Here is a 23299-nt window from a genome sequence, read left to right as displayed (position 1 = left end):
GGATGAGGGGGGACCTGATTGAGGTGTATAAGATGATGAGAGGTATTGATAGGGTAGATAGTCAGAGGCTTTTCCCCAGGGCTGAATTGGTGGCCACAAGAGGACATAGGTTTAAGCTGCGGGGGAGTAGATATAGAGGAGATGTCAGGGGTAAGTTTTTTTACTCAGAGAGTGGTGAGTGTGTGGAATGGGCTGCTGGAAACGGTGGTGGAGGCTGATACGATAGGGTCTTCCAAGAGACTGTTGGATAGGTACATGGAGCTGAGTAAAATAGAGGGCTATGGGTAAGCCTAGTAATTTCTAGGGTAGGGACATATTCGGCACAGCTTTGTGGGCTGAAGGGCCTGAATTGTGCTGTAATTGTTCTATATTCTAAATGATTACTTCCACACAGCACAACCGTTATCAGATCATCAGTATAAATCATTCATCAGTAGAAATTTGTTCCGGCACACATTTATCAGATGTAAAAGAAGTGGGCCTAACATCCAACATGACAAGCAAGGCTCTCACAGCTTGGTGAAATTGGACTGTCATATGGAGAAAGGCAAAAAAAAGGTGTTGAGGGTCCACATCTAAAACAGACTCTAAGATATTTGTATGTTCAAGCAGGGGTTCCAGAATGTCTCTGTAGTAATGGGCTGTTCTAAATGTCAAAACTCAATTGATAAATCTGAATGCACATTTTCTGGCAGTCTGTAGACAAAGAGGATTTCAATTTCAGCACTTGCAGTGTTGCTGCCTGACTCACTATAACTCCAATAACAACCAAAATGTTTGACACTGTCCAGGACAATGCTGGCCATTGTAAATAGCTCCAAGTGTGTAGATGAGTGGTAGAGTTTGGGGATAGTTGAAGGACATGTGTGGACAATGAGAAAAAATAATTAGTTTCGAATTGGTGTAATGGTGGATGTTTGACAGTCGGTGTGGACTCAGTGAGCCAAAGGCCCTACTTCTGTGCTGTATGACTCTAGGACCAGTTATGATCATGTTGAATGATGGAGCAGGTTTGAGGGGCTGAATGGCCTATTCCTTTCTTATTTCTTGTGCTTTTATTAGCAACATTTTTTTTGTAATTGGATGCACGCAACAATAGCTTCAAAAACAAAATAGAGTAACATCACCCTGAAGGTTCCCTCCAAGTACCACTGGCAATGTGACTGATCATCCACAAGATGAAGGGCAGCACCTCGCCAGCAGTCCCTCCCCAACCCTGGAAATAACCTTACAAATCCCCTTCTACCAGCAACAGATTGGCTCTCCTATCTTATACATCCAGGGTAATTAGGAATGGGCATTAAATATTATCCTTGCTAGCAATTTCACATCTCACTTATGAATTTGCTTTGATGCTTCTTCCTAGGCAGTTCTGTGGGTTCTGAAGTGGCTGCAGAGTTATATGTGGGATCTGCAGACTCTGCCACATTTGGAGCTAGACGGGACAAGCAGGTGGTTTGAGATGTTGTATGCTACTTCTGCTGTTTGCGCTTGGCCGCTGTGTACTTCATTGTAAAACTTGAGGTGCTCAGTACCTCCCTCAGTGGTCCTCCTCCATTTTGAGCGATGATGGGCAGGAAATTCCACAGGTTAGTGAGAAAAAGATACATTTTGTCAAGGGATCTTGATAATGTCCTTGAAGCATTTTCTCTGTCTTCCTGGAAACCCCTGCCCTTTTGCAGAGCTCAGTAAATCTGGTATCAGGCATGTGATGGGTTTATCCACCAGAGTTGAATGAGAGTGATCAGGCCTTGATGCTGGGAACATTGGCCTTGGAGAAGTTGCTGATTGGCTCTCCTATTGGGATTGGGAACACTTTTGCAGAGACCTGGTATTTCCTTTGAGGTATCTACTATATGTTGATGATGTCTCCAAAGCATATGGACAGGTGGATATCACTGCTGCTTAATAGACCATGAGATTTGAGATAGCAGTCTTTGAACACTCATTTTTCTCAATGTGTGGGGCTTTGCCAGTACACTGGATGTGGTGGTGAATTTCTACACTGATATCTGCTTTCACTGAGAGGTGGTTCCTGAGGCACGGAAACTGATCCATATTTTTCGGGTCTTGTTATGAATCCAGGATGTCAGAGGGAGAGGGAGCATTGTTATACAGCAGCACTTTCTCTTGTACAACAGTGAAGAAATCAATATTGACTTGCAGCTTAGCCTCTGAGAATGCACACCTACATCACCTGCAGATTGTACATTGATGATCTTGGTTCAGGTGTTGAGGTAATAGTGGAACAATGATATTAGTGTCAACATGTACATATGCAACTTCTATTTAACCACAGTCTGGGTCCAATATTGCCATCAATTCCAAAACATCAGACAATAACATTGGACAATCCTATGCCTAGAGCATTGTGTTGCCATTGAATAAGGAGTGAGAAATGTGGCATGTTAGGCATTTCCTCATTTACAAGATAGGATAATATGCCCCATTTGTTGTTGGAAAAATTATGTGCTTGTCCTCACTTCATTTGCAATTTTAGATTCTATCCAGATTTGCAGACTCAACATGAAGTGATTCAGAAAATTAATGTACTTTTTCAAGTTCCTGCATACACCGTTATAATCTATCTCATTCCACTCACTAATTGTCCTGCAGCAATCCTCAAAATCCAAGCGTGAGCTCAGAAATGCCTTTAAATTAAAATGGATATAAATTATCCATTGATTAATTTGTATTTCTTTGGCTAAGATTCCATTGAGATTATCACATGTGGCGACAGAGGTTTGAAAGCTATAAAATGAGCTATGGTTTTGTTGTTAACATTCAAAACAGAGGACTAAACTTGAAATGCATAGATATTAAGCAATAGGATTAACAGAAAATTTGGCACTTAAGCTTAATTCTGCAACATTAAGGGGCCAATTATATTCAAAGTACTCTGCAGGTCAGACTGTATCTGTAAAAGAGAGTTTAATACTTTAGATCAAGAAACTTTCTGAGGAAAAGTCACTGACCTGGAATGTTAACTCTTGTTTCTCCCCCTTCCCCCACCCCCCCCTTCCCCCCAGTGCCCCAGTGCTCCCTGATGCATTGAGTATGTAGAACACTTTCTGGTTTATATCAGAATTCCACTATATACAACATCTTGATTTAGAATCATATTTAAGATATGTTTACTTTTAGCTTTTATTGTTGGCCTAATTATGCAGTTTTCCTTCCTTGAGAGAATGGGGTCTGCGGGCCTTAATCGGAGTTGCATTCAAAATATCCATAAGGAAGTTTGACGATGATTATTCCCACAAGTGCGTTATCTCTACTAGCATGTTCTATGCTGTAGTGCATCCATCATTGAAGGACCTTGTATCTGAATCTCACAATTCCTTTGTCATCGTCTTTGTACACATTAGCCAAAAACAGATTAGGCACTGGTAAAGACTTAGAATAACATGTAATGTAGGGAAGTTATGAGTCAGTGAAGATGAAGGGTTTCGATCCGAACCATCAACTGTGCATTTCCCTCCACAGATGCTGCCTGACCCACTGAGTTCCTCCAGCATCTTGTTTGTTACTCCATATTCCAGCATCTGCAGTCTCTTGTGTCTCCAGGTTATCAGTTGAGCTTTTTCTCTCTACTTTTATTTTGTTAATATGTCTAATTACATGTTATGGAGTAATGAATTTTTAATAGAAATAAGCTTTTTCTCTGTAAACACTTTGCAAGAAACTAAGTTATTTCATGTGTTCATTCTCATATAAAAACATAAAATGTTAGGAATATTCAGGATGAGAGTGGGGTTAACATTTTGAGTAAAAGATCTTTGACTGGAAAAACTTCATTCTAGTTATTACATTAGTATTTGGAGGCTGACTTGGGAGTCATAAAGTCATACAGCACAGAAACAGGCCCTTCGGCCCAACTAATCCTTGCTGACCAAGATGCCCATCCATGCTAGTCCCATTTGCCTGCGTTTGGCCCATATCCTTCTAAACCTTTCCTGTCCATGTACCTGTCCATCTGTCTTTTAAGAGTTGTTATTGTACCTGCCTCAACCAATTCCTCTGGCAGCTCATTCTGTATATGTACCACCCACTGCAAAAAAAAAGTTGCCCTCTTATGTTCCTATTAAATCTTTCCCTTCTCCTATGCCCTCTAGTTCTTGATTCTCCATTTCTGGGGAAAAAAGACTGAGTGCATTCTGTGTTCTATTCACCCTATCGATGCCCCTCATGATTTTATACAGTTCAATAAGATCACCCTCTCCAATGTCAACTCATCTTGCTTGAGGCTTCATGATCTTATCAAACATGTTTCTGAATGGGGAAACCTTTCAAGATGTACCTTTCCACATATAAACAGAATACATAAAGGTTACTCAATGAAATGAAGGCAGAGCATCGGGCTTCAAATGTCCAACAAGAGCAGAAGGTGAATGGGATACTTAATTAACATGAACCTATTTTCACCTTTCAGGTAGAGAGTGTTAGGTTTTTTCCAAGATAAATGTCAATTTTATAAAAAAATCTTAAATAAATTAAACCATTGCATTTTGTTTACAGAAATAAATACAATGTATATTTGAAGAAGAAAAGTGATTTGGTATGTCAACCAGTCTTGTCAATATAGACCACATAATTCAGGTAATATAAATGAATGGTGAATTCCTATCTGTTGCAAAGAAACATTTATAGTTTTTTGACTTTCTTTTCACGGGGACTGAAATTGTTGGAAATCTCCCCCCTCTGCAGGCAATGCAAACTGCCAGAAATGCCAGCAAGCAAATCAACTGAAAATCTATCATTAACATATTTTGCAGCTCTGGATGTGCCTATGATGGGAATATTCAGTAATGCAGGGCTCTTGGTTGGTTACTTACCAGAATAGGATCTTATGCCACCCGTATGTGGCTGCTTGTCTCATCAATTTTCTCCTTTCCTCATGTAGCTTTAAAAAGCTGCTGATGTACTTCTCCTCTATTATTAAAACTGCAAACTGCCATGTGATGTCAGTTAAGTGAGAATGACAACATTGCAATTGTGGTTCCATTCTGCTAGGAATAAAGCATGCATGCTTCTGAGTGAATCATTATTCAGTTAACATCTCTACATAGGCCCATCGGAAGTAATTTAACAGTGGCATGATCTGACTCGGGCTCTTGCAGGGTGATCTCTTCCTGCCTGCTTCACAACAGTACTGTTTCCATCCATTTGCAGAGAAAATCTGTATTTCAAAACCCTGTTAGATAAGCACAGTGTGCTGTCAATTACTACAGGATATAAACACATACTTTTGTTGTTGTAGGTTTTCACCATCAGCTCAGCTCTTGAACCAAAAACAGAAATTGCTGGAAACACTTTAAGTCAGGCAGCATCTGTGGAGAGAAAAATAGTTAATGCTTCAGGTTGATGACCTTTTAGTTCTGATGCAGGGATATCAATCTGGAATATTAACTGTTTCTCTCTCCAGAGATGCTACTTGACTTCCTGAGTAGTTCCGGTATTTTCAGATTTCCAACAGTTACATTATTTTTTTTAATTTAAGGAAAGTTCGTGGCTTCACTTGCAAGTTCTATTGATTGCTGTTGGATATCGGTTGGACATCATTAGCTTCTTATACTGAAACTTGTAGATAGCTTTCAACTTTATCTTTAATTATAACATCACTAGTCGTACAGTCTTTGACAAGTTTTCCCTACTGTTTGCAGATCTTTTACTCTTCTCCGCTTTGTCTGCCCATATACACATTTTGTCCAACTTGTGGTGCAATTTCAGAGCTGTTCCCCCTGTCCCCGGTTCCATTGCCTAACCCCTCACCCACAGTCATTGACAGATGCAACCAATCTGTACTATGCTTCTGAAACCAGGTCTTTGATGGAAACTAGGGGTGGTTGTGGCTCCAGGACTGAGCTCTGAAGATTAAAATTAGTACTTTCCCACACTGACATAATATGCTAAAAGAACTTGTTTTATAACTCTGAGGAAATTTCTTGCCAACTTGTCATGTTTTACCCACAGCTTTGAGCCTTTTGTGCAGACATTTATCAAAAGCATATTTGGAAGTCAAAGTACAAAATGTGATAGTGTTCCACAGTTCAATTGAATTATCACTTTATCACCAAGGTATGCCCATGAAGTAGAAAAGCCCTTCCTACCATCCACACCACCCCACTCCCAAATGATCAACTAAAATGGATACATAACACAAGGTTATGGAATGGCATTTGCTTTGCACACTTTCCTCCATGACATTAATTTCAATTTGCTTGCCTGTTTCAAAACTGGTCAAACTGAAATTCCAGCAGATGGCCCTGCTTGCTCCAAGGAGCTGGGTCATAGGTCTTCCTGAATCCTGAAAAGGGAATGTGCACTCTCAATGTCGAGACTGCACATTCCCTATTTACTTTAGATAAACATTTCTATGACAATAATAGGATGACCAATAGGTTTGATATTGCTTGATGTCTATTTTTAAGCCCTTTCCAAAAACCTTTTTACCCTGATACCAACTTATCATATCTCTTGATTCACCCTTCACAGAGTGGAATAATTGCCAGTAGACCATGTGGATTTACCAGACCTTGTAGCTTATTTAACATCTCCAACTTACTCTGCTACATCTTGAAAATGTAGCCAAAATAGTACTGATGTAGTTCAAAACTTTCTTGCAAATGATCAGGTGATAGGCATTTCTCATTGAATGCTTAAAAAGTGGCTTGATTTGAGAGAGTTAGAGGATATGGTTTATGATTACTATCAAAAGCAACAATTGAGGTTCTTAGTTGTGACTATTTGTGTCCAAAATACCCTGACAGACTGCTGCCTCTGGAATGCATATTCTCAGTAGCACAGTAGAAGAAAAACTGGAGAATAACAGCATTGGCAGAAATTTAGTTTTGTCTGCTAAACTATATATATCTGTTTGAAACATCCTCTAATCTGACAGTCTTTACATTTCCATAAATTTGGAAGGATTCATCAGAAACAGTCTATTTATGTGTATACCCTGGCTTAAAGCACCACCCACTGGAAAGATGGAGCAAAGCAGTTTGTTGTGAAGGAAAATTATTTCTTCAAGATAAATAACTCCACAACTTTCCACAGTTTATAGAATTAATACTTTCAGTATTCCATCTAAAAAAAAAAGGCTTTCATTCTTCGTGTCTTTGACAGGAGTGCTTTAACTTGTATAGGAAGTGCTGGGCGAGTGGGTAATCTACATAGGGCGGTAGGAGATCCAGCTGATTTTGAAGATAGGACCATTTAAATCTTATTCCTCTTTGACCTGTTGGGGCCCAGATCCTCATCCCACTATCTTTTCTAGTCAGGAAACTATCATCAGACATCTAGCTGCATTGTTAAGTAAGGACACAGCTGGTGTCAGGCAGGCACTTTGCTCTTGCACAGATTGAAGTAGGACATAAGAAAAAGATCTTAAATTGGGGTTCCATCTCTATTTGGACTTAAGTTTGGTCACATGACTTTCATTTATTTAATACTGTACATGCGCCTTTAAGTGTCCATTGCCTTACTTTTTTTTTTATTTGCCTGCACTAAATGACTAAGGCAGAAAATGCCCCTCTCCTTCACATTAATACCTTGTACACTGTTCACAGCTACAAGCTGCTGTAAATTAAGAGTTGACTTTGGTTTCAAGATTTTTGTACAGACTTCAGTCTGATTCTGTGCTTTGTTTAGTGAACTAAAAAACCTGTGTTACTTTATTGGAGGTTATTTTATGCCTTCAGCATGTGATTTACATCAATCTTGATAGCTCACCTTCACCATTGACAGAGAGAAAATAAGCCATTAAAATGTGCCCTGTTGTGGATGTCTAACAAACCATATCACAAGTTTAGTTATGTTTTCATTAGTGATACAAATTGTGAAAGCCAATTTTCCCGTGCTATTAAGTTAGATGACTTTGTGTTTAACCATATTTTAGGTGGGGAAATTGAACGTGGACCAACAGATACATAATGTAGTATAAATTTATAAAAGCCTTTGGATTAGGTTTGGCTTATTTTAATAGGGCCACCTCAGTTACTGGAGCTATGTGGTGAGGTTTGAAAGAGCTCTGCACACTTGTCTGTTACAGCTAAGAACATCTTCAGAATGTGCAGCCACTGATAATACATGTAGCAGAAAGACATCTGACAAGTTGTTTCATGTTTTAATGTTGTTTTCCAACTTTTACAATAAGCACTAAATTTTCTCACGGTAGTGCATCAGCTGCAACAGAGGATATGGTGAAATAGAAGCTTGTTGCTTAAATCAAATGGGACTGTTCTTACTCTTGCAGGAGAATAATCTAATAATCTTATAAAAAGAAGCTTGTTATGTGATGCGTGTACGGGGCAGAAACCTGAACAAAGAAGTACTTTTCTCCTGGCGTACCAGCAACAACATTCAGGGGTTCAATTATCCATTCGGGGAGAGTCATCAAACCTACTCAAAATATAAGAGGCAATTTTTAACTGATTATTTCTATTGGGCACATAGGGTTAAAATAGCCCCTTATATTTTGAGATTAAATTGGAAGGTATGTTTAGAGAAAGAATATGAGGAACATGGGAACACATTGTGTCAACGTGATTATAAATATTATGTCATTTGAATATCAAACAGCAGTCCAGACGGATTAGGCATCCTTCCTCATAGTGTATGGACAACTTGCTGGAGGCTTTATTGTGATGATGTTTACAGAATCATAGAATGGTTACAGCAGAGGAGGCCATTCAGCCCATAATGTCTGTGCCAGATCTCTATTAAGGCAATTCACTAAATCCATCCTCTAGCCTCTTCTCTGTTGCTTTGCAGATCTTTCTTAACTTCTCTCTTGAAGTGGAACCTGCTGTGCCTCTGCAGTCTGTACTCAGAATGCAACCACATACTGCATTGAAAGGTTTTTCCTTGTCTCTCTTAATTCTGTTCCCCATTTTATACCTGTCTTCAACACCTCCACCGGTGGGAACAGCCTCCCAGTAAACACTCTGTCCTGGCCCCTCTTCAATATATAAACTTCTATCAGCTCTCCCCTCAGCCTTCTCTAAGCAAAACAATTCCAATCTCTCCTTGTAACTGTAGATCTTCACACCATGAACTGTTCTCATAAATTTTCACTGTGTCCTCTCCTGTTGCTGCATCTATCTGGGCAGTGAAACTCTATTAGGAACCAGTAGAAATTTGCCTTTGGTTACCAGTTTTAAACACTGGACATAATGGCGTCAAATGGACGGGGAGTAAAATGGATGGCTGCTACTCTTTCTCAGCACTAAGGAAAATTTCTCCCTTATACTGTTTAAACATAGTAGAAAGAGCAAGAGACAAGGCTGCTATAGTTTTTGGATTTTTCTGGGACAGTACCTGGGCCTGAAGACTTAATATTTTTTGCCATGATGGTCTTTCAAACTTAAGCAACCAAGCAGGTGGAAACCATAAAAATCAGTGTGAAAGGCTCCCAATACATAAGGTTATCAAAGTTACAGGACGATCTTGATCAGCTGGGTAAGTGGGTGGAGATGGTATTCAATTTAGATAAGTGCAAGGTGTTGCATTTTGGGAAGTCAAACCGGGGTAGGACTTTCACAGTGAATGGTAAGGCCCTGGGGAGTGTTGCAGGACGGATGGACCTAGGAGTACATGTACATAGTTCCCTGAAAGTGGCATCACAGGTGGACAGAGTGGTGGAGAAGTGGGTTGGGATGCTGGCCTTCATCCATCAGGGCACTGAGTATAGGAGTTGGGACTTTATGTTGCAGTTGTGCAAGATGTTGGTGAGACCACACCTGGAGTATTGTGTATGGTTTTGGTTACCCTGATGTAAGAAAAATGTCATTGAGCTGGAAAGAGTGCAAAGAAGATTTACGAGAATGTTACAGGAAGAGGTTGGGCAGGCTGGGCCCTCACGCCTTGGAGCGTAGGAGACTGAGGGGTGACCTCATGGAGATGTATAAAATCATGATGGGCAAGGATAGGCTGAATGTATACTGTCTTTTTCCCAAGGAAAGGGAACATAAACTAGAGGGCATAGGTTTAATGTGAGAAGGGAAAGATTTAAAAAGGACCTGAGGGGCAACTTTTTCACACAGAGTGTGGTGCGTATATGGAATGAGCTGCCAGAGGAAGTGGTTGAGGCAGGTACAATAACAACATTGAAAAGATATTTGTACAGGTACATGGATAGGAATGGTTTAGAGGGATATGGGCCAAATGCAGGTAAATGGGACTAGCTTAGATGGGCATCTTGGTTGGATGGACGAGTTGGCCGAAGGGCCTGTTTCTGTGCTGTATTACTCTATGACTATGGTAACAAAATTGAGGTGGAAGGTCCTCTCTCCCACTCGCTTGCCTTGTTCAGATGCAGGGGAGCCATTTTGCTGGTCTTCAACATCCCAGAGTCTGCTGATACTTTGATAGAATATATGGTCCAAGGCAGAGTGAAAGCCTCTCATCAACCACATCCTACCCAGATGATGAGGACAATTTATTTAGATTCAAGCATCATAGATGACCTCCTCAATGTGTCACATTACTATACAAACATGATCATAGGATTTAACCAGATAGAGCAAAACATCAGTTAGCAGCTTAGGTTTCAGTCCAAACAAGCTGTTAGTTTCTCTACCTTTTTTTAAAAAAAAACACTATATAGCATATTGATTCACTTTTAACAATCTATCCAAGAAAGAGGTCAGCCGATCCACTCTCCATAACTGAAGTCCTCCAATCTGGGCTACATCCCGGTGAATCTCCTCTGCACTCTCTCCAGCGGATCCACATCCTTCCTATAGTATTGTCACCAGAACTACACACAATGCTCCAAGAGTAGTCTAACCAGTGTATTTTAAAGTTGCAACATAACCTCCCAATATTTATATAGATGTCCTCAGCCTATGAAGGCAAGTATGCCATATGCCTTCTTCTCCATCCTATTATGGAACTATGGACTTGAACCCCAACATCCTTCTATTCATCAACATTCCTTGTCATCCTACCATTTACTGTATATGTCCTTTCCCTAATTCACTTCCCAAAATGCATCACCTTGCACTCGTCAGGATTAAATTCCATTTGCCAATGCAGCATCCAACTTTCCATCTGATCTATATCCTTCTGTGGCTTAGACAACCTTCTTTGCTATCCACAAAATCACCAATTTTCATGTCATCCACAGACTTACTAATCATATTTCTTGTATTCCCATCCAAATCATTAATATTATCACAAACAACAAAAGTTCCAGCACCAATCTCTGCGATCAGAAAACCAATCAGAAAAGCATCCTTCCGCCACCACCCACCACCTCCTAATTTTGGATCCGATTTGACTTGATCCCCTGTTCCTAACCTTCCAGATCAGCCTACCATCTGGACCTTCTTAAATGCCTTGCTAAAGTCCATATAGGCAAAGTGCAATCCTGCCTTCATCAATCTTAGTTACCTCTTCAATTAAAAACTCAATCAAACTAGATCTCATCCAGCCCCAGGGACTTATCCATCCTTGTGTTCCAAGACACCTCCCTTTCTTAAAACTGACATGCTCCAGACTTTAAAGGCATCTCTTCACCTCTCCTGTATTCCTTTCCTATATTCTGCATTGTTATTGCTTTTCCCTTGTAGTACCTCAATGTACTTATGTTTTGAAATGATCTGTATGGATGCCTTGCAAAACTAAGGTTTTCCACTGTATCTTGGTACATGTAACAATAGTAAACCAATTCCAGTTCCCTGAACTCACTGTCTTCCATATCCTGCTCCTTGGTGAGTATAGATGAGAAGTATTCATTTAAGACCTTGCTCATATCCCTCATCTGACTTACATGAGAGGCTCCTTGCACTAAATTATATGCATTTAAAGTAAATGGACTTGCTTTAGCAGAAAGCCTTTTCGTAGTGAGCTGTTTTTGTGGTGGTGGTGGCTATGTTGGCAGCTTCTTATTCCTCTTGTTACCTCTGTGGCTGAAGCTCTAACAGATCCCCAATTGTGAGCTCTTTGGCACAAGATTCCAATAACTCTTCCAGGTTGTTCTGGTTTACTACATCTAACCCAGTCTCATTCACCAACTTGACAATGTCTTTTTGTACTTTTTGATTGGTTAGAAACCTAAGGGAGTTGGGCACACTTTGTGGCTGCTATTCCCTTCACACAACATGCATTGTTGCATCAGTTACGTCATCCCAAGTGGCACAGATCTAAGCCATTGCTATCCTTATGTTGAAACTCTTCCAAATTTCCAGAATGGTGGGTTTGTCATTGCTGCTCCATTCTGAATGATGTGCCTCATTAAACACTGCCGTAGGTAAGCCTCAAAAGGAGCAATAGTATCCTGGTCTATGGGTTGTAACAATGAATGGTATTAGGAGACAAAAATACAACCTGGATGTTGTCAGCCGTGTCCATGATGATAATTGGACGTCCAGGGGCACTGTCAATGGTGAGCAAGGCTCTGTTGTGCAGGTTATACCTTCCACAATAGTTTGATGAAGAGGGAGAGAAGTGACGAGATATCTTGAAAAAACAGCACCATTACCCAGGGTTTGCTAAATCACAACACCAGTGGGAGACTAGTCTTCGAGTATCCCTTTAGAACACTTGGATTCTCTGAGTGGTAGATTAAGAGAGCCTCATGTTTGCAGTCACCCTTGGGATTGTCTTAAAGGAGAAGGGCAAGGCAATCTTTGCTGCCCCGAAGTCTGGAGTAATTTTCTCATCCCTCGAGATGAACACGGCCTCTCAAAAGTGCTCTCTCTCACCCTCATTAAGTACATGTTTAGGAGAGGATCTTCCTTGATGATTTGTTTCCACTCCATGGCACGTGCTATCTCCCACAAGATAAGGATTATGCAGCGTTGCATGTTTCTTGAAGCATTCAAACCAGCCATTGCTGGTCTTGAACCTTTTGGCACACTCAGAGACCCAACACCTTCTTCACTTTCTTTCAAGTCTTGTCCATAACATGTTCTATTTTTCTTGGATCATCAACATTCAAACTGAGGGCATGTGCCATTAATTCAGATCTTCTAACCACACGCTTCACTTTTTTTTATTTTCTCTATTATAATATCTCTGCTCTTTGAAACACAATGCACTTCCAAGAGTACTAACTTTTATTCTGTCCATGTTGTTTGTACCATCAATGCTGCAAGATTTAATGACCAGCATATTTCATCTTTTTAATTTATCCAGTTTAGTATTGATGGTTATGGCTTGTTGTTCTTCAACAAGGTGTAATACTCAGCTGTTAAGGGATTTTAAAATCATCTTGAAAGATGTACAGGATACACCATGATGAATTGTGTTAACAAATGGAGCATTGCAATCTTGAAGATGACAAAATAATGTAGGAGAATCTACAAAATACATTTAGGGAAGAGATTGGCGACTTTTTTATAGCGTTAAAATCCTCATAAATTTAGGACTTGTATTCTAAAGAGTCAATGGTGTTAAAGAAAAATACATAAATCTAATGATCGTAAATCAGGGAATATGTATAATGTCTGTGTTTACAATCATAAAAGTATAGTATGAATTGTAACATAACAAAAATGTTATGGAGCTGTATTCAGATAGTTATGAGGATGGAGATACCCTAACAACACTAAAGAAGGTTAACACTATCTGGGACAATAGTTTCCTGGATCAGTGTCCTTGCCACTGGACTCAATGTTCATCCTTTCTATTACCAGCACATTCTCGCTGTGTGATCTACATCTTCAATAGTAACAGCAAATGCTGGCAGAGTTCATGGTGCAGGGACACCTGCCCTGACTTGCCTTTTGTTTTCTGCAGAAGTCCAGCACCAATGTGGGTTTAAGCTGGCTGTCACTGTGCTACATCAGTGTACCCCTCATGAAGTTCAACAGGACAGCTCTGTGGTTGGGTAGTCTGCCTGATGAGCCTGTGGCAGGTTTAACTGCATTCCTTTGGCTTAACCAGCTACCAAACTTGTCCATGACATTCAAAAACTTTTAAAAATGGTTCAAAGAATGAAAAGACCTCAAATCTCAATATTTAAGCAAAATAAAAACACCTAAGGTCTTTCCTAATAAAATCTATAAACACTGATACCTCCCTTAGTCTCTTGTAGCATTCTTCTTCACTAATAGAACTTTTTGAGGAGTCCAACACTGCAGTGCGATAGCAGCAACATTGGACCTTCACAATTTCTGTAAAGTCAACTGTTTCACAAAACTACATGCCAATAGGTTTATCAACTCTTTAGCTATTCAGTGGAATATACCTTAATTTAGAAGCAGCAGTGAAATTTATTGGAGTTTCTTTTTGGTTTTGTAAGTTCAATTCATTATTTAACATGTATGCTCATACTTAAATCAAGCAAGAATCTGGGTCCTTGGGCTGAACAGTAGGTTTCATGGAGAAGAAATATATATTAGTGAAGTGCAGTATTAGGAATAAATTGAGTTAAATCAGAGGTTCAGAATGTATCTTTAATTTAGTTTACTAAATATTTCATGAACTCAATGGCAATTCATTAAACACTAAACAATGGCTGCAGGTAACACTTTCTTTTTAAAAAAAGAGCATTGCACAGCAAGACCAAATAAAAAAACCTTAATTTGAAGAGACTGATTATTCTTCAAAGAATAAAAGTCCAGAGCAAAGAATCATTTTAAGCAAAGACATTTAAACCTTTTATCATATTACAGGAAAGAATGTTAGCAATGTAAACGAATAGTGCATAACATGATCCTTTAAGTTTCTCTCTCTCAAATTTTAATGGTGGTTAGGGTCTCATTGAAATATTGGAAAGAAATCTGGCACAAATATTTGTGCAGTAACTATGTCATTGGTAATATCTACTTGTATGCTCCTCCCAGTATTAAAAGTAACTCGACTCAATTTTAAGATTGGTAAAAGGGGGGGGGGGGGGGGGTTCAAAACATTTTAACATTTAGTGCAGTGGAACTTGTCATTTGCTAAAAAAACTACCATATTCAATGGAAGAACACACCAGGGTTCATTAAGAAGTCATTAATTTTCTGAGATGTTATATCCAGTTCATTTGTGTTAGCATATTTAAACAGGTTATAGCTCTTTACAAAGTAATGTCGGAGGTATCTCTGCAGCACACATTTCTGAAGTTTCTTTACCAACCGCAGAAAGCATTTCTGGAAATTTTTCCAATCTTTAGGGCGTGGATATTTCTCACAGGTCCAAAACAATAATGTCTGGAAAGACAAAAATAAGTGGTTACTTCCTTATCAGTGAATTTCTGTGGCTGGTTAGAAATTATGAATTTAGTGCAGTAAATTTAGTTCATCACTTTACATAAGGGTTGCTGATTTGCATTTGGGTTACCAATGGCCAAATGCCATATTCAACCTTGCCATATTCAACAATCCTCATCCATGTCTCTCACTGAGCAATAACATTTGACTGAACATTGATTCTTGTTTAATAGGCTGGCTGTATCAGCAATAATTGTAGTCAATTTAATTAATCAATTAATAGCTAGTATGTGGGATGCACAGCAGCAATCATAAAGTATATTTAATGCTACTGACTGGGGGTGAATTTCTAGGCAATCATCTCATCTCACAATTAAATAATCATACTGGGGGAGAAAAACAGAAGGCAGCTTCAATGGGCAGAGAAACAGTGTTGATGTTTTGGGTCAAGGGGAAATTTGTCTCTGGGCACTAGCAATAAATGAGCATCTGAGTATTGGCCACTGGTAGGACTGATCTCTGCACATTCAATTTACTGGGTCGAATCAGGCTGGCATTTAGCTACTGTCATAGCAAGCCTGAACTTGTATGAACCCATTGTAATTCTGGGATGTGCTGAGTGATAAATGCCAGTTACTTCACTCCATTACTGGACTCCACATAGACCTGGAGTAAGAGCAGTGACTGCACCGATTTGAAAGGGGATTTCTGACCTTTTAAATTAGACGGGGTTAGTTAAGCATGGCAAGTTCTGTTATTTACTTTTAAATATTTACCAATGTTTTCAATTTATAATTTTTTCTCAGCACTTCAGTGAATTTATTTAATTTTGATTTTATATTTTTAATATCTTAAAACTTAATTTCTACAAAACTGAATATTAGAAATATTTTAAAATGATCACAAAGCCTTAACAGTTTAGACCTGTGTTAAGGCCCCACCCCTGACCTTGCCTTGTGTCAACAGCTCTCAGGGGCAGAGCACACTGCTTGAGGCCTACTTGACACTGAATGAGAAGTGTTGCTTATCTGGCAGCCACTGTAGGTTAATGGGCACGGGGATGTGAGTAAAAGGGACCAGTTCGTTGGTCAGATTCTGTTCCCCCAGCAAGGTGGAACAACCTAGATAAACTTTAAAAGACAGATCGAGATAAAAGTATTAGTCTAAAGTGGACTGCTGGCAAAAAGGAAAGATAATGACCCAGAAACCAAAGGAGAAATTTAATCTTCCCATTGAGGCACTGAAAGCTGTGTGGGAATATTGAATGGAAGATGTTGATAGGTTCGCGGCAGTGATGATATAATTTACTTTTGTCAATAATTCTGATAAATGTAACCTCTCAATAGAGGACCCAGCAGCTATGAGTGTTGTTTAAGCTAAAATTACTGCTCCCAATTTTTCTATAAATCCATGCATGAGAATAAAGACCGAGAGACTGTTCTTGACATGCACATAGATCAGCTGGAATCTGCTTTGCAAATTGAAGAACATTTCTACCTGTAGATGATAGGAAGTAATGACTGGTTTATTTCCAGGACACCAGTGATCTTCCTTCAGTTTTCTTATGACTTGTAAACACTTTAGACGGCAGCCACCATCTTCATCCATATCCTCTAATAGCTCCTGCTCTGCACGTGTGAATGAGAGCTGCCAGTGGTAATTTGATCTTGCCAATAAATTAAATCCAAAAGACTGCCAGACAGAAAGTAATGGGTATCGAGTTTATACTGTATACAGATAATATACTCTGTAAATACTTCTGACAAGCAGATTTTAACATTTCCTTCTCCTACAAACAAAAATATCTTCCACTATTTAACAAAAAGTATGCAATTGCAGAATAGAGAAATTTCTCTCTAGGGACTTGTTTTCTTTTTATGAAAGTGAACCTGTGTTTTTCAAAGAACATGGAATAACTATTTACATGGTCATAGACTGGAAAATCAGAAGTGATATCTTCCCCCTCTACAAAAAAACTATTCTAAAGTCTGGTTGCAATTTCAGGTATAAATCAAGTAACACACTCGCTTTCCCACTTCTGTCTACAGTGCTTTGTTATTGGATTGTTTTCTCTGGAGCATCAGAAGCTGAGGTGAGGCTTGAGAAATTTATTAAAATGGGGTAGGCAGTCAGAATCTTTTTTCCTAGGGTAAAAGTGTCAAATACTAGAGGGCACAGTTTCAAGGTGATATACGGGGCAAGTTTTTGTTTTACACACACAGCATGGTAGTTGTTTGGAATGCACTGCCAGGGGTAGTGATGGAAGCAGATATGAAAGTGGCTTTAAGAGGCTTTTAGACAGGCACATAGATATGCAGGGAATGGAGGAATATGGATCACATGCAGGCATAAGGGATTAGTTTAATTTGGCATCATGCTCGGCGCAGACATCACAGGCCAAAGGGCCTGCTCCTGTGTTTTACTATTCTATGTTTTTTTCTGGTTTATCCATCAGGAAGCATTTGAACTTTTCCTGAAGGCCCTACAGAAGGAACAGACAGAACAAATGGAGGATTGAAGATATGGGTGAGTGTTTCCCATTTTGAAAGCCATTGCTGAAACAGGCACAAATTGCACCCATCTGAAAAGTATTTTTCTTCCAAATTTTCACTTGGACTTAACAACATTGCACAAAACCTGCAATGAACTGGTTCAATTTGGCAAGTGTCCACCATGCAGAGTGCAAGGGATTGTTAGACATTGGATGTCTTTCAGGAATGATGTGGATAGCAGGCATTAATACAAACTAAAACCAGTCTTCAAAAAGAACTGTTCAAATGTAAGCTGCAAGCAGTAATCAGTTTTTAAATTAAAAGGATAGCTACGTAAGCAAACAGTACTATCTACAGAGCACAGGAGGAGGCTGGCTGTGCAAGAGAAATGGTTTGTGAACTGACATGACCACAAGACATTCTTGTCTGCGTCAGCCAAATGTCAGACAATGGGCCTACATTAATTGGCCTGCATCAGACACCTTCAGTTAAATTGTTTTGTATCATTGTGACCAAGAACAGATTTATTTTGTTACTTAGCACATCAAACATGGTCATAGACAGAACTAATATGCCTATCAATAATTGGGATATGTGTGTACTCAAAGTCAGGCCTCACAACACTAATTTTGGGTATCTGGGATCTCTGTCCTCAGAAGCTTTTAGACCGTCCATGTGAATTACTTTGTCCCAACAATGATGTCAGGCTCAAAATATTGAAGTAAACTATGTCACTGTAGCTATTGAAATTGTATTGAAACACCTGATGTTATCTTTGTTCTTAATAGGATAAAACCTTGATGTATTTTGAGTTTGGAGAAATGCTACTGAGAGGATCTCCAAGAGAATGCACACTTGTCATCATGACTATAGACCTTTTGCATCTATCAGCTTCCAGTCTCCAGTGACAAAGTCACAGACACTACATCAGGTTGGTAGAAGCATGGAACTCTCTCAAAAGGCAGTAGCTGTTAGTTTAATTGAACATTTTTAATGAGAGTTTGACAGATTGTAACAATGTATGAATGCAAATCATATACGCAGACAAGGTAGTTAACTAGAATACTAGTTGTTCATGATCTAATTGAACAAAGGATCAGGTGCAAGAGGCTAAATAGCCTTCCCCCATTCTAATGGTAGGCCTGCAAATTTTCTGTAATTTTATGTACTGACAAAAGTAATTTCATTTTTATTATAATTAGATCTAGCCATAGGTTAAAGGACAGATAGGAATTTCCTGTCAATGTAACAGTGGGGCGAACACAATTTTTGCATAGATTACTTTGCAGTTTCCAATGAGTAAATATGCACATAAATACAGACATCCAAATATTTCTGTCCAAATTGTACTGGTCTGACGTTAGTTGTGTGAAGATAGTATTTCACTATTTGACTCTCTATTAAAATACATTGAATGTTGTGAAATTGGGGCTTACACCCAAGAATATCAGATTTAGAATTTAGATTTCTTTTAAAAAAAAACTCTATTCTAATCTTTTATTCATTTTCACTTCTCTTCCTGTAATTGATTTGAAAATGAAAGACTGGCTCCTCTAACTTCCCTTCTTTTCAGTCCTTTCACTTTTTATTTCCTAGTCCTTGAACCCAATTGTTTGACAAAATTACCTGTTGGTTGGTATGTTCATTCAGGTCCCCATTTACCTCCATGCACTATTACTAGTTCACACTTACAGCAGCTGTGGGGGGAGTTTTTCTTTAAACTGCAGAATCCAATCTAATTGCTGCAGCAAAAACAGGTCAATCACATAACCCCTGAAATAAGCTCTTGGTTTTATTGCTGGTTCACTATTTTCATCCATGTGCATTTGAATCAATTTTTTGTTGGACAAATGATGCTGCAGATTTGATAGAAATGTTGTATCGGGTTCATTGGCATCAATCATTTCTAGAAATGATCTTACCTTTGGCATAAAACAAACTGCTGGAGGAACTCCACAAGTCAGGCAGCATCTGTGGAGACTAGATTGGAGAAGGTTCGGAAAGAATGGTTGTGAGAACTTAGGTTCTATCCTCAGAAGGATAGAGAAATGAACACAGATGGTATGGGTTACCTGAAATTGGAAAATTCAATGTTCACACCATTGGGTTGTAGACTACCCAGGCGGAATATGAGGTACTGAGACACAAGAAATTCTGCAGATGCTGGAGGAACTCAGCACTTTTTGTGGAATATGAGGTACTGTTCTTCCAGTTTGTCCTTTGGCCTTGCCCTGGCAGCAGAGAATGCTGAGGATAGACAGGTCAGTGTGGGAATGGGAAGGGGAGTTGAAATGGTATGCCCTGGCCATTGTGGATCCATTTGCCTATCACTCACACATTTAATCCACTGGGTCTCCTATCCCTTCCTCCACTGGTTCCATCTGCCCATCATTCCCTCCCTTTCCAGTTTATCTGTCTTTACTGATCAGATTCCAGAATCTGCAGCCCTTTGTTCTTTCCACATCACTTCCCAGCCTCTAACTCTATCTCCGCTCTCCCTAGCCCCCAATTGGCTCCATCTGTCCCCTTATCACCTGGTTCCACCTTTTACCTGCCAGCTCCTGTTTCACCTTCAACTTCATACTGGTTATCTCCCCTCAATGGTCTCAGGGTTTTGACCTGAAACAGCAATCCCTCTGTATTCACCGATGCTGCCTGCCCCACTGAATTTCTCCATCAGTTTTTGCTCCAGATTCCAGCATCTTCAGTCTCTTATCTCCTTACCTTTGGCATCATTGGTTCCATATGTACCGTAATGATACCATGAGCTGGGAGTGTTATGCTGGAACTCCCGGCAGATCTGAACTGGATATCTTTGTATATTTCTTCAATTTCTCCAGACAAATCAAGCAAACTTGGCATGGCACACCTTTGTATTTGAGACACTCAATTGTTGAACGTAGAACAACAATGGCGTTTGGATTCACATGCTTATGGCAATACACCTTGAATTTATGCAAAAATGCCAAATAAAAGCAATCAAACTACATTGTAACTCTTCATGGGAAATTCAAAGGACAAAAAATGACATACTATTGGTGCTAACTGCAAATCACTTATTGTTGTAGCTAATTTCCTGATTCCCCTCCTGTTTAATCTTCCTCACAGCCCTTTCCTGACTCCCACCACCCACACACACTCCACAGTTCTCAGTTTTAACAACAACTGTTGCTGAGTTGAATTAATGGAGAAGGCAACAGCAAGGAGAATCAATGATCAGTGACATGTAACATCTGGCATTGTTTATCAGAGTGGTTCGCAACTTTTTTTTTAAAAAATCACTTCACATTTGATAAAATACCTATTCCCTCTCGTCTCTCCCAGCTAATAACGGCCCAATGATATCACATGCAGTGGGGAGATTTTGGGGAATTGGACACTGCTTGCAGCCCCTACAGCCAGCTAATATGCAGAGCATATTTCACTCTTTTCTCCATGAACTAGCTAACTAAATACCACAATAAAGATACTAAAGGCACCCCCCCCAGTTGGATGGTGCACAAACTTAAGGCATATATGTTCAGAAACCTTGACTTAAAGATAATCAATATTTGCCATCTGACCCTTCCTGTGGCTGTAACCCTTTAGCTGAGAGACACGTTTTGTATGTAATAACTATCTGTGCTTTGGGAGATCAGTTAAGATCAATATGAATTACAGATCAAGATGTAGGTGGAGCTTAATGGATTGGGGTGGGCATGGCTGGAGGAAGAGGGAGAAGACAGAGTTGGAAGAAAGGAAATGAGGTAGAGGGAGAAGAGGGGAAGCAACAGGAAGGGGCAGAGAGGAAGAGATTTAAGGGGGAAAAGGAAGAGTAAAAGGAGGCTGATGAAGGGGGAATTCAAATTAGAAGGCAATTCACCACTCCTCTGTGAAGGATATTTAGAGGACATCCATGCAGGAAGATTTTGCCAGTGATGCTCACATCCACATTAGAATTTTTAAAAAGGGCCCTAAATGTTTTGGGGGTGAATGTGATTATATCTGCTATCTATATAGACATAATTGTAAACTTTTTGTGCTGACCAAGAACTAGGGAACATAGAATGAAGGTGATTGGCAGAAGCACCAAAAATGTGACACGAGAGAAAACACAGCACGTGGTTAGGGTTTGGTGGTCTGCTAGGGGTGGTAGTGAAGGCAAATTCAATTGTGGCTTTCAAAAGAGAATTGGATAAGTAACTGAAAGGAAGGAAAGCTCTGCTTTCATGCTGAGTTAGTACTTGATCACTGGACTGAATTTAGTACTATAAAAACCCCAAACTGAACAAATCACACATTTGCTTCTACTCATGATGTCTTCTTGTTCTTTTTAGAATGAGGAATAAGTTGCAGTTTATGTATTCTGTACAGGTGAAATCCCCCCTCCTCCACTCCACCTCCCCATTAAAAACAATAATGTTTTTAAATCGCCTGAGAAATTGCTCCAAGACCAGTTTTCTACCCAACGCTACAAACCATAATACAAGAGAAATAAAGGACTGCAGTGGCTGGAATCCAGATGGAAAAACAAGATGCTGGAGGAACTCAGGCCAGGCAGCATCCGTGGAGGAAAGAAGTGTCAACGTTTTGGGTCAGGATCCTTCTTCAGGACTGAAGGTAGGAAAATGGGAAGCCCAATATATAGGAGGGGAAAAAAAAAGGGGGAGGTGGGGTGGACACACAGTGGTGATAGGCAGATGTGGGGGAGCAGGGCAGAGCAGATCCACTGGGGGATGGGGCAAAGGTATGGAGGCAGGTGCCCCATGGGGGGGGAGGGAGGAGAGGAAACAAAAGAAAAGGGAAGAAAAGAAAAGGCACAGTGGGGCGGGGGGGGGGGGGGGGGCGCGCAGATTTGACTTATTTTAAGTGTGAGAATTCTATGTTCATGCCGTTAGGCTGTAAGGTCCCAAGACAGAAAGGTGCTGTTCCTCCAGTTTGTGTTGGATTTCTCCTGGCAGTGGAGGAGGCAGAGGACTGACATATCAGTGATTTGGGGGAGGGGTAGTTCAAGTGACTGGCAACGGTGAGATGCAGATTACAGTTACCGATGGAGTGCAGGTGTTCTACGAAATGGTCACTGGTCTGTGTTTGGTCTCACCAATGTAGAGGAGGCCACACTTGGAACACCAAATGCGCAGATGATATTAGGGGAGGTGTAGGTAAAACTCTGCCTCACCTGAAAGGACTGTTTGGGTCCCTGGATGGAGGTGGTGCAGGGGTAGGTATTACTCCTACGGCAGGGACAGTAGAAGAGGCTTTCCACTCCAGGACATCTGAAATGTCCAGCTTCTTTACTAACCATGGCTTGCCCCCTACCGTGGTTGAGAGAGCTTGCACCTGCCTCTCTGCCATTTCCCGCACTTCTGCTCTCACCCCCACCCCTAACAGGGATAGGGTCCCCTTGTACTCACATTTCATTCCACCAGCCTACGTATCCAACACATTCTCCACCACTTCCGTAATCTTCAATGGGACCCCACCACCAAGCATATCTTCCCCTCCCCACCCCTTTCTGCCTTTCACAGGGACTGCTCTCTCTGCGAATCCCTAGTTCACTCCTCCCTTCCAACCCATTCCACTCCCCCCGCCATAGGTGTAACACCTGCCTCTGTACCACTTCCATCCAGGGACCCAAACAGTCCTTTCAGGTGAGGCAGAGATTTACCTGCACCTTCCCTA

The 23299-nt window shown here is 40.2% G+C and overlaps 1 protein-coding gene and 1 long non-coding RNA gene across 7 annotated transcripts in view; one reads left to right on the top strand and one right to left on the bottom strand.

The window, feature by feature from the left end:
- Positions 1 to 23299, top strand: part of LOC127569948 (uncharacterized) — a 58865-nt gene that overhangs the window by 30802 nt on the left and 4764 nt on the right. The window contains exons 3-6 of one of the 2 annotated variants that reach the window (XR_007956269.1): positions 17195 to 17238; positions 17602 to 17672; positions 18427 to 18569; positions 21992 to 22237. This is a non-coding gene — a long non-coding RNA (uncharacterized LOC127569948). The remainder of the gene's footprint in view (positions 1 to 17194; positions 17239 to 17601; positions 17673 to 18426; positions 18570 to 21991; positions 22238 to 23299) is intronic. The other variant, XR_007956270.1, reaches the window with a different exon arrangement.
- mab21l3 (mab-21-like 3) overlaps positions 14444 to 23299 on the bottom strand; it is a 39842-nt gene continuing 30986 nt past the window's right edge. For 4 of the 5 annotated variants that reach the window (XM_052015034.1, XM_052015035.1, XM_052015038.1 and 1 more), the window contains 2 exons: positions 16644 to 16838; positions 14444 to 15146 (listed from right to left, as the gene is read on the bottom strand). In XM_052015034.1, the coding sequence (XP_051870994.1) occupies positions 14913 to 15146; positions 16644 to 16838 (429 nt within the window). In that variant the 3' untranslated portion in view covers positions 14444 to 14912. The remainder of the gene's footprint in view (positions 15147 to 16643; positions 16839 to 23299) is intronic. The other variant, XM_052015039.1, reaches the window with a different exon arrangement.

This window comes from Pristis pectinata, chromosome 4 (assembly GCF_009764475.1).
Source record: "Pristis pectinata isolate sPriPec2 chromosome 4, sPriPec2.1.pri, whole genome shotgun sequence".
Classification (NCBI taxonomy): domain Eukaryota; kingdom Metazoa; phylum Chordata; class Chondrichthyes; order Rhinopristiformes; family Pristidae; genus Pristis; species Pristis pectinata.
Note: the sequence above shows the minus strand (reverse complement) of the source record. Positions and strands in the feature narration are given on the sequence as shown.